This window comes from Centrocercus urophasianus, unplaced genomic scaffold, assembly GCF_019232065.1.
Source record: "Centrocercus urophasianus isolate 14NV4802_14NV808 unplaced genomic scaffold, USGS_Curo_1.0 seq_31, whole genome shotgun sequence".
Lineage (NCBI taxonomy): Eukaryota > Metazoa > Chordata > Aves > Galliformes > Phasianidae > Centrocercus > Centrocercus urophasianus.
In genome coordinates this window covers 10,170,796-10,181,208 of record NW_024884878.1, presented here as the reverse complement: position 1 = coordinate 10,181,208, position 10,413 = coordinate 10,170,796, and the positions used below count along the sequence as shown (strand labels likewise).

The following is a 10,413-nucleotide window of genomic DNA, read 5'->3' as shown; positions in this document are numbered from 1 at the left end:
GGCAGAGCCTGGCACCGGGCTGCACCGCCTGGCGCGGGGGGGGGGGGGAGGCGGGGGGAGAAGGAAGGGATGGGGACCGGAACGGCCGGCCGGGAGCGGGATGCCACCACCCCGAGCCTCCTCCGCGGCGGCGTGACGGGGAGTGGCAGAGAGAGCAGAAATAAATAAATCAGCACGGAAGGTGGAGCTCGGAGCCATGGGAGGCGGGGCAGGAGTCGCCTCACAGCAGAACGAGGGAAGGAAACGCCACAGGGACCAGCGCCAGCCCACATGGCTGAGGGGCGCCGCGCCTGCGCACTACGAGCAGTGGTTACTGCGCATGCGCTACAAGCATTGCCTGCTGCTCCTGCGCACTACGCACGGCGCCTACTAGGTCTGCGTCTCCCTCTGGTGGTGCGCTGTCTGCGTGTGCTGCAGGAAAGATGGCGGCGCAGTTTGAGCCTCGTTCGCTCCGCCGCTGATTCCCGCCGCCATGAGGAATCTCCGGTTACTGCGGACCGGCGGCTGCTGCCCCGCCGCCGCTCCCGGCAGCCCGCAGTGCTTTTGCCTCGGCGTCGATCCCGGCACGGTCTTCGTGGGTTCCCGGACCGGCCTGCTAGAGCTGGATTCCGCTGCGCAGTCGGTGAGGCGTCGATGATGTCAGGCTGCCGTGGTGCGGCCTTTCGGGCGGGCGGAGGGAGGCAACCTCATTGGGCTGCAGGCGGGTTTTCTGGGCTGTTTGCATTCTATAGTGTTTACCCCTTTTTTTTTTTTTCCCCTGTAATGTTTCTATGTGCAAAGATGATGCGAAGATGATCAGGGGACTGGAGCACCTCCCCTACAAAGACAGGCTGAGGGAGCTGGGCTCGTTCAGCCTGGAGGAAAGGAGGCTGCGGGGTGACCTCAGTGCAGCCTTTAGTATCTAAAGGGAGCCTACAAACAGGAGGGAAGTCAGCTCTTGGAAAGGGGAGATAACAGCAGGACAAGGGGAAATGGTTTGAAGTGGACAGAGGGCAGATGGAGGTTGGATGTCAGGGGAAGTTGTGTGCTGTGAGAGTGGTGAGGTGCTGAAACAGCTGCCCAGAGAGGCTGTGATGCCCCGTCCATCCCTGGAGGTGTTGGAGGCCAGGTTGGATGGGGCCCTGGGCAGCCTGGGCTGCTGTGAAATGGGGAGGTTGGTGGCCCTGCGTGTGGTGGGGGGTTGGAGCTTCGTGATCCTTGAGGTCCATTCCAGCCCTGGCCATTCTGTAATATATACAGAAGTGTGGATCACGGAGAGAAGGAGAGAAGGAGATGCCCAACTGATTTAAAGAAAAACGCACCCCTAATTAAATACTGAAGTACATCAGCTGCTTCTTAATGCCATCTGTGTGCAGTGCCTCTTGTAACTGCAGTGGATGGAATATGCACATGGTTGTTATTCTGTTGCTTTTGTAAAAATCTTGAGTGAGATGATGTGCAGTTATTAAGCTGTTGGCCTTTTCTTGTCAAGGTGGTGAGAGAAATTTCTTTGTCTGAGGAAGGTTTTATGCCAGAGGATGGAAGTGGCTGCATTGTTGGCATGGAATATCTTCCAGAGCTGGAGTGTGTGTGTGTTGCCACAGCAGATGGAGACATCCTTCTGTGCTATCTCAGCACAAAGCAGGTAATGTGACAGAAAAGAGAACTGTACTGAGGGATCGCAAAGGAAAGCTGAAAGCCTGCAGGCTAGTTGTGTGTTTATTCCATACTCTTCAATTAGTCTCCATTTTCTGGGCAGGTGAGTTGATTTCTGTGGAAACCAGGCAGAATCAAGCACAGAATATACGCTGCATAAATGAACCAGAATTGAAATTGTAGTTTGCAAATGTGTAGCCCCACTCCTGCATGCTTGCTGAGAGGGCTGCTGACATACAGTCAATGTGATAAGGGAAGGAAAGGGGTGACCAGATTCACAAATAGTTAGATTAAGGTAAAACGGTACTTAGAGGTTTACACACAATCATCAGTTTTAGTGAGAATCCATATATTACAGTTATCCCCAAAATATTGGCACTCTATTACTTAGACTCTGTCTTAAACTGTGCAGCTATCCTGTATGATTTTGTGGAACCAAAGTACGTCTTAACATCTTTACAAGACACGAGGCCTTTAAGAAACCAGAATAGACCTTGCAATTACTTGATGATTTTAAGAGTGAAAAAGGGCAAAAAGAGAAATCTGAGGAAAATGGAGAAATAGTGAGTCAGAAAAATGGATGGGAGAAATGCTGATCACTAGTCTGTTTTGAAGGTCTGTTTCATGGAGTTCTAGTGTCAACCTGCAGCACTGGAGAACGGGGAGGAGGGTGTGTGCTCATCTGGAGGTCATAGTCTCACACCAGCAAACATCTGCAATGACCACAAAGACGGCAACTCCATGGTGTTCTTCTCAGGCATCCTTTTATGCCTATTGAGTTTGCTCTGTCCCAAGGCTGTAAATAAACAAGTTTGCAATAACAAGTTTGTCAGAAATAAGCTCGTAGCTGAAACTTTCTGGTGGGAAGGGGAGGCCTTATCTCATTGAGAAAGCAATATCATAGTTGCTGAGAGCGCCTTCCAACTGCCTGCCATGATGATGATGTTGTACTGCAAGTGTTTGAAACCCGAGCACACCCCATAAAGTCAAAAAGAGTTTTTTGTTGGTCCTTTGCGTGCATTCAACAAACAGTCTCACGGCCAGAAAATATTGCTGAAACTAGATACAGACCTGTGCTGTGAAGAAAGGCTGAGGGGGCTGTTCTGCTGGGAGAGGAGAAGGCTCCAAGACCTTATTGTGGCCTTCCAGTACTTCAAGAGAAATTCTAAATAGGAAGAAAACAGGCTTTACACAGTCTGATAATGACGGGGAAGCAGTTTTGAACTAAAAGAAAGTTAGATGTTAGAAGCAAATTCCTCACTTACAGGACGGTGAGGTGTTTGCACAGGCTGCCTGGGGAAGCTGTAGATGCTCCATCCCTGGACGCATGCAAGGCCAGGTTGGATGGGGCCCTGAGCTTCCTAATCTGGTAGCTGGCAGCTGTGCCCAAGGGCAGCGGTTTGGAAATGGATGACCTTTAGTGTCCCTTTTAAGCTAAATCGTTCTGTGATAACTCACAGGTTTGTTAACTTTCTATTTTTTGTCAGTAAGTAAAGAATATTATACTGACATGACTTAGCTGAAGAGATGAGAAACTTGTTATATTGTGATGTGAAGATTACTTGGGATTAAATAATAGAACTGGAAAACACTGAAGGGAAACTTAATGTATCCCAGCTGAGTAAATGGAGCAGAAACTGAGATGCCTACTTTCTGTTCTCTCCTCGTCGTTCAGTTTATGCCGTCTTCACTGAAATACCACAACAGAGTCCTCTGAAACTTGCATCTCTTCCTGCAGTATCAGCCTAAAAGTGTAAGCAGGTGGAAGTGACAGTGGTCTGTTTGGGCTGGTTGTCACTGGTTACTCGCAGCTCATCCGTTTTGGTTTCTGTTTGAGTTTGATTTGCAAATACTACTTCAATGTAAAACCAGCTGTATGTGAAAAAATGTGGTCTGCATTGCAACTCAATAAATATCATATCAGAATAAACATTAACAAAAGATGCAATATATAACTTTTCTCGCATTAAGTGTTAGAGTTTATCTCAGTATTCATAATAATTGTTCTGCTCTGTGGCCTTTTGCAAATCAGGATGACAGTGAAGCAGATGGAGATCTGTCACACTGTTGTTTATACACCCATAATAGCTCACAGAATCACTGGAGGGTTTGGAAGGGACCTGTGGAGGTCATCTAATCCAAAACCTCTGCTAAAGCAGGTTCCCTGCAGTAGGATCAATGCGCAGGAAGGTGACCAGGCAAGTTTTGAATATCTCTGGAGAAGCAGACTCCACAGTGTCTCTGGGCAGTGCTCTGTAACTCTCAAGATGAAGAAGTTTTTCCTCATCTTCAGATCGAACTGCCTGTCTTCCAGTTTGTTCCCACTTGTCCTGTCACTGGGCACCACTGAAAAGATTCTGGCCCCATCCTCTTCCCTCTGTTCAGGTACACCTGGGGCACTGGACTTTTTAATTGCATGTATCTATGGAGGGAAGAAGGAACTCTTGCCAAAGACAAGATATTTCAGTAAGTGGCTGATCACCAGCTCAATGCTTGCATCTGATCACATTTCTCAGTCACATTTGTAGCATGTGGTTTTCCGTAGAAGATTTTTAAAAGACGAACCCCCTCCTGAGCTCTGAAGTTATTTGAATTATCAACAAAAGGAGGAACTCACTTCAGATGTGTTTCTTACACATCTTGCACATATTTCCTATCTGTCTTTAATGTTTGATTCATTCTCTCTAGCTGGCCACCTGAGTGCAGTCTCCATGGTGTGTAAGTCCCGTTTCACGCACAGGAGCCTAGATCCTCCTCAGGTTATTTCTGCTACAAAATGAGGTCCTCTGTCTGGAATAAGTCCTTCTGGAACAACAAATCTTGGAATTCTTTTTGTAAAAATTTGGCAAATTCTGGCTTTGTTGGTTTCCCACGGGAGTGGCGTGAGGTCACCATGAAAGAGTGTCAACCAGTACCAATAAAAATTTATGCCCGTTATGGTTTGGTAATTCAGAAAAATGACTTTGGCAGTATTCCTGGGATATAGATCCCCTTTTTACCTCTCCTGGAGTAGATCTCTTCTGAGCTTTAGGATTGTTTTGGCCCATTTTTTGTAAACTTTAAAGCTTGCACAGCTATATACACTTGTCACATTTAATATCCACAAGAAGCTTTAGGGATCAGATTTTCAGTGGATATGGGGCCTCTTAACTGCACAGTGGGGTTTTGTAGGCAAGGACTGTTGTATCTGTTATATCTGTAGAAATTTTGGGCTGTTGTATGTAAGCATTATGGAACTATCTTTCATTAGGAATGTTTCTTTTGTTTCTTTCTACACAAAAAGTGAAATGCATCCTCTGACTTTTCTAACTACGAGAGGAGAGTCAGTGACTGGTGGTTTTTGTGCTCTGATGGTGCTACACTGGTGTTCCTGCTCACTTGTGACCTTAATTCTGTCTTACAGGTGGAATGTGTTGGGACTGTGGACGGTGGCCTGAGTGCCATGAGCTGGAGCCCTGACCAAGAGCTTGTTTTGCTTGCGACAGGTAGTAACAGCTTGTAAGCTTCTGCCCTTTGGTGTGAAATTCTGTGATGGAATGTAAGATACAGTTGATTTGAAGATACGAAAAGCAAGATATAAAGTTACAAAATTGGGACTAAGATGTAAGGAAGTGGAAAAACATCACCTGGTTAGGTTTTGTTTAATTATCATTGAAGTGCATTGGTGATCCAGGCTGAAGCTGTTCAGGTCCAAAAAGCGGAGCTTTATGGAGAACAGTGTTGCATTAATCTTTCAGGTCTTCAGTGGAGGTATATTTTCCATGTTATCCCAAAATGTAAAGACTGTGTTCTGAGTCCTTTTGATTGCTTAATAACAAAAATTTTCTTGTCCTGTGGGAAGAAATAGAAACAGAATTGAAAGCTCACCTTTATTGACAAGGAGACGCAGATCTGTATTAAGCTTCAAGCAAAACAGCACTTGAGATGGGAAGGGAGCTCTGGCAATCTTTGATGTCTTTAATGATCGTGAAAGTAAACAAAAAACCCCAAACAACACATTTGAATGGAATTATTTTTTTAATTTCATGTTGTGCTCATTGCCTCTTTGTGTACCTCTAGTAGCTTGTCTTGTCTTCTTTCCTGCACTCTGCTTCTCTTTCGCTTCCTACCCCGTAAGATGTTGATGCACCCCAGTAATTCCCTCAGAGCCTTCTCTTCAGAGAAGTCTGTTTTTTCTCAACCTCTCCCCATCTGTCTGATTCTCCAAGAATTTAGTAATCTGTGACTGTTTTCTGAACCCATTCCTCTATGGCATTGCCTGCCTTGTATTGGTGAGCCCAGAACTGGAGCCAGTGCTCCAGAACTGTGTCACCAGTCCTGAGTAAACAGATCACCTCCCTAAACCTACTGCCCATGCAGCAGGGGCATGCTGATTATCCTTGCTCATGCCCCATAACGTCCATGTCATTTTTTGCCAAGCTCCTTTCCGTCCACTTGGTCCCTACATCTGTCATAGCTCCTGATGTGCGGGACTTGACTTTTCTCCTTGTTAAACTGTGAGTTTCCTGTCAGACTCTCTCTTGCACGTGCATCTGTGTGGCAGCACAGCCTCCTGCTGTATTTGTCATTCCTCCCAGTTTTGTGCTATCTGCAAACTTGGCCAAGAATGTAGTAATTCAGGACACAAATGAAGATGTTAAGCATTAGCCTAAGGTCCAGCAGTGGCGACGTGCTACTAGTGATGGGCCTCAAGCTGGATTTTTTGCCATTAATGACAAGTTTCTGGACCTGGCAGTTTTCAGTCCATTGTCTACTAACCAATCTGTGCCATCTTTCTTGAGTTTTTGTGTGATGCTGTGGGAGACAGTGACAGAAGCCTCAGGAGAGTCAAGATAAATGACATCACCTGATCTTCCCGTATCCAGAAGCCACTTACATGAGTTCAGCTTCATAAATCCACACTGACTGCCTTCTTCCTATCTTAAGTAAAAATGTTTAAGAAGTGCCAGGTACTTATTTTGAAAGTGGAAAGAAATAACTTTTTAAGAGTAGTCCAAGAAATATGTTTCTGAATACAGAGACTTCAAGGTGTCCTTTTCCAGTTTGAGATTTTCATTTTTGAAGGATGTGTTCTGTTCTGTGTTATATTACCATTGGAAATGTTTCTGTGTTTGAGTCTACCACAGAGTAACAGGATAATTGTGAGCGTTTTTAAAAAACATCTACTGGAGAGTTCATTACCAGTTATCATATCTGGTATCTTCCCTGCAGGTCAACAAACACTCATCATGATGACAAGAGATTTTGAACCAATTAGTGAGAAGCAAATCCACCAGGATGAGTTTGGGGAAGGTAAGAGATGCTTGAAGTAAGGTCGCTGAGGCTGGTTGCATTGGTGTGTCGTAAGCATGTATGAAGAGCAGGAGTGGAATACTTAACAGAGCCAGCAAAGCATTTCACACTATGGAGGTGCTGTGGAGCTGGAAAGGAATGCCAATATGAAATTGTCAGTGGAAATTCCAGCCATGTTTCAGAATTAAATCTGCATGGTTGGAGCAGATGGCATGGTGCTGTAGTTGTTTACCACCCTTTGCAAAGTAACTCTGTAAATCTTTGACCACTATGATTGTTTCTTCCTCAGGAAAGTTTATTACTGTTGGCTGGGGCAAAAAGGAGACACAGTTCCATGGATCAGAGGGAAAACAGGCAGCTCAGCGCAAGCAAACGGTACTGTGCTGGTTTTCTTGTGTTATGCTCATGCTCTCTAAAGGGAGGATGTGTATAGAAAGAGTTTCTGGTATCTCTGATACCTTCCCAGGTAGTTTTTCCTACGTGCTCCTTCTGTTCCTATTGCCTGGAATTCAGCATTTTATCCTCCTTATAAATCAGAACAGCAACTGGAAGTACATAAGACTGGCTCATATAGAGCTCAAAGCTGGATTTGCAAGATTTAGTGCTTTCAGATGTAAAGTCTGGCAGATTTTGCTGACTTTTGCTGTATTTTTTTTTATCAAATTGTTCGTATGACCAAAATATCTGTATCAGTACTTCATCAGACCAAAACTACTGTACCAGTAGTTCAGCTAAGGAGTAACAGTGATTTTTTTTTCTCCATGAAGTCAGAAATATAAGGAGTTGGGCTACTGACATTATTAGTCACGTGAAGCGATTCCTTGTATCTGCAGGTTTTAGGTCTTTGCTCCCTTGTCTGAAGCTTCTTAAAATGGTTGAGTAATTAATTCTTAACTTTGCAATTTTATGATTGTTTAATGGATTGACTTCATGTCGAGGCTCTTGAAAGAACAGGCTTGGCAATGCAAATACAAAGCCAGCAGTTGCCTTTGTAAGCTTTTGTGTAACTTCAGGAAGTATTACCTGCTTCATCCTGGGACGATGGCAAGCCTCGAGTGACATGGAGAGGAGATGGGCAGTTGGTTGCAGTGAGTGCTGTCTGTCCAGAGACAGGTATGGGACCAAGTTTCATGGCACTAACAGCGTTGCACTAAAGGGCTTTTGTGTGGAAATGTGACAAGGCAAGGATCAGCTATCCTTCGTGATCTCTCTGCCACTTAATATCATAAATTTGAGCTAATGAATTGTTCCTTCCTCTCTTTTGATCCCAAAGATAAAGAAGAAACATTTTGTATACGTGATGTTTTGGAAACTTTTTAGATGCTCAGTTTCCAGTCCAGTGAGAGGCCAGGAGAGGTTATTAGTGAGCAGTTATTACTGGAACTTCTTTTTTCATCAGTTTAATGTCACTGCTCTCAGTAATATGTAAAAGGCTCCTAGTGCCACATGGGTCTGTTTGGCTGTTACGGCATTCACGGCAGTCCCTCATTGTAACAGTTCAGCCTTGCATGCTCGTGTTTAATTACTGGCAGTGTTTTTCCATAGATTTTGCCATAAAGTCAAAGAGGTAACAAGCACATACGTTTTTTGTAAGACCATAATTGTTATCTTCCATGATTAATATTACTGAGAAGTTTAAAGGCATTTGCTCAGCATATTGAACTGTACGAAAGGCCAGCTCTTCCACTAGTTTGGGTTTTAACCCTCAGTACTGCAGAGTAGGCAGATTTAGCATATATGAGACAATTTTAACATTTCACTGAGAGAGCTGGAGGGTGAAATGGCTGCCACTAAGCTACATCAGACTGGAATTCCTATTTACTTGCCTAGAGTTACTTGATTACAGTGGAAGAGCAGCCTGAGACACAAGAAGTTCTGATGTGCTATTAGTTAAGAATCTCTTTGTACTGTTTTCTTACACCCTTTTCTCCCTGCCTTCTCAACCTGTAGGTGCTCGAAAGGTTCGAGTATGGAACAGAGAGCTCATGCTGCAGTCAACAAGTGAGCCTATCTCAGGATTAGAGCAAGCACTGGCCTGGAAGTGAGTAGATGTCTGTGTGCAGGTAATGGAGTGTTTGTGTTTATTCTCTGGTCACATTCTTTGCTTAGCACTTATTTAATTCTCCGGTGTTAATTTTCCTAAAACTTTAGGAAAATTTTGATCCAGCATGTGGATCAGGAGGTCCCTTAAGCCCTGAAAAGGCTGATACTTGCACTGCAGTTTCTCTGTACTCAGTGTCAGATGTATAAACAGGAATATTACAGGGACCTTTACCTGTACTGACACTTAGTTGCTCAACTGAAGATGTTAGGAGCTCTAGTCTATGCTGCACCTGTAGCTTTGTCTGAACAGAGCTGTGCAAAAAGGTGCTCTGCTGCCCTTTTCTTGGTATCTTGTGTGAAAATTTTGTCTCTGGCTAAGGCGGTGTTTGAAGTGACAGCTGTGATTGTTTGAGCAACTGATTTTTGTTTTACTCATTTACCATTATTTTTTTTTAAGACCCTCTGGAAACTTGATAACATCCACACAAGAAAAACCCAACAGACATGATGTGGTTTTCTTGGAGAAGAATGGACTTCTACACGGGGAGTTCACCCTTCCATTCCAGAAAGGGCAGGTCAAAGTAAGTGCTCTGTCTGGGCTTCTTTGATTAGACTGTAGTGAAAGGGAGAACTAGATCTTTTTCACTAGTCTTGGAAGAAGTTTTTAACCTCGCAGTTAGTGCTGATCCCAGTGGAAAAAAGATGGTCTTTGCTTTTATGCCTGAAAACAGAGCAGAGAAGATGCAAAATCCTCTGCAGGCTGTGGTATAGAGATGAACAGGGGGGCTGCGCTCCTGACGCTTCTCTCACCTTTATACTTTCTATCAGGTAGATGTTCAGAGGTGCTCTTCTGGATGTCAACTTGTGTAGTACTGTAGGCAGATTATTTTTCAACATCAAGAACCGTGAAGAGAACTCTGAGTTCTGGTTTGGGGTTGTATCACCTCTTTAGCTGTGTAGAACTGCAGTGATGGGTTCTGCTTCGGGACTCTACTCTGATTGCCGGGAACTGTGTTAGTACATTAACACTTGCACCTCACGTTGTTGAAAGGAAGAAATAACTGTTGGTCTTGCAAATCAGTCTGGAATGTAGCCACACTCTGGAGCTACAGAGTACCCAGTAAAAGCAATGCTTGTTTCTGCAGGTTAATGAACTGACTTGGAATGCAGATTCCACGATCTTGGCTGTATGGCTGGAAGAGCTGAAGACTGTGAACTCCAATCCAAACAGTTACGGTGAGATGACTCTGAAGCTCTAGATTTTTACACTTGCCTGCAAACTTAGCCAGAGTGGGAAGTCCTCTACAGGATTAGAGACTCCGGAGAGGCTTACTGAAAACCCACTACAGCTCAGGAAGAGATGCTAGTTCAGCTTGAGCTTGAGGCACCTTCCAGATATTTGGAAGTGATATTAAATGAAATGTTTATGACACCTTCCTAAAA

At 44.5% G+C, this 10,413-nt stretch overlaps 1 protein-coding gene across 2 annotated transcripts in view; it reads left to right on the top strand.

Annotated features, from left to right (window-relative positions):
- Positions 1-405: 405 nt before the first annotated feature.
- The window catches only part of ELP1 (elongator acetyltransferase complex subunit 1), a 32,882-nt gene continuing 22,874 nt past the window's right edge, over positions 406-10,413 (top strand). For both annotated transcript variants that reach the window (XM_042829423.1, XM_042829422.1), the window contains exons 1-9: positions 406-622; positions 1,472-1,624; positions 5,039-5,120; positions 6,847-6,927; positions 7,217-7,302; positions 7,941-8,040; positions 8,878-8,968; positions 9,428-9,551; positions 10,116-10,206. In XM_042829423.1, the coding sequence (XP_042685357.1) occupies positions 473-622; positions 1,472-1,624; positions 5,039-5,120; positions 6,847-6,927; positions 7,217-7,302; positions 7,941-8,040; positions 8,878-8,968; positions 9,428-9,551; positions 10,116-10,206 (958 nt within the window). In that variant the 5' untranslated portion in view covers positions 406-472. The remainder of the gene's footprint in view (positions 623-1,471; positions 1,625-5,038; positions 5,121-6,846; positions 6,928-7,216; positions 7,303-7,940; positions 8,041-8,877; positions 8,969-9,427; positions 9,552-10,115; positions 10,207-10,413) is intronic.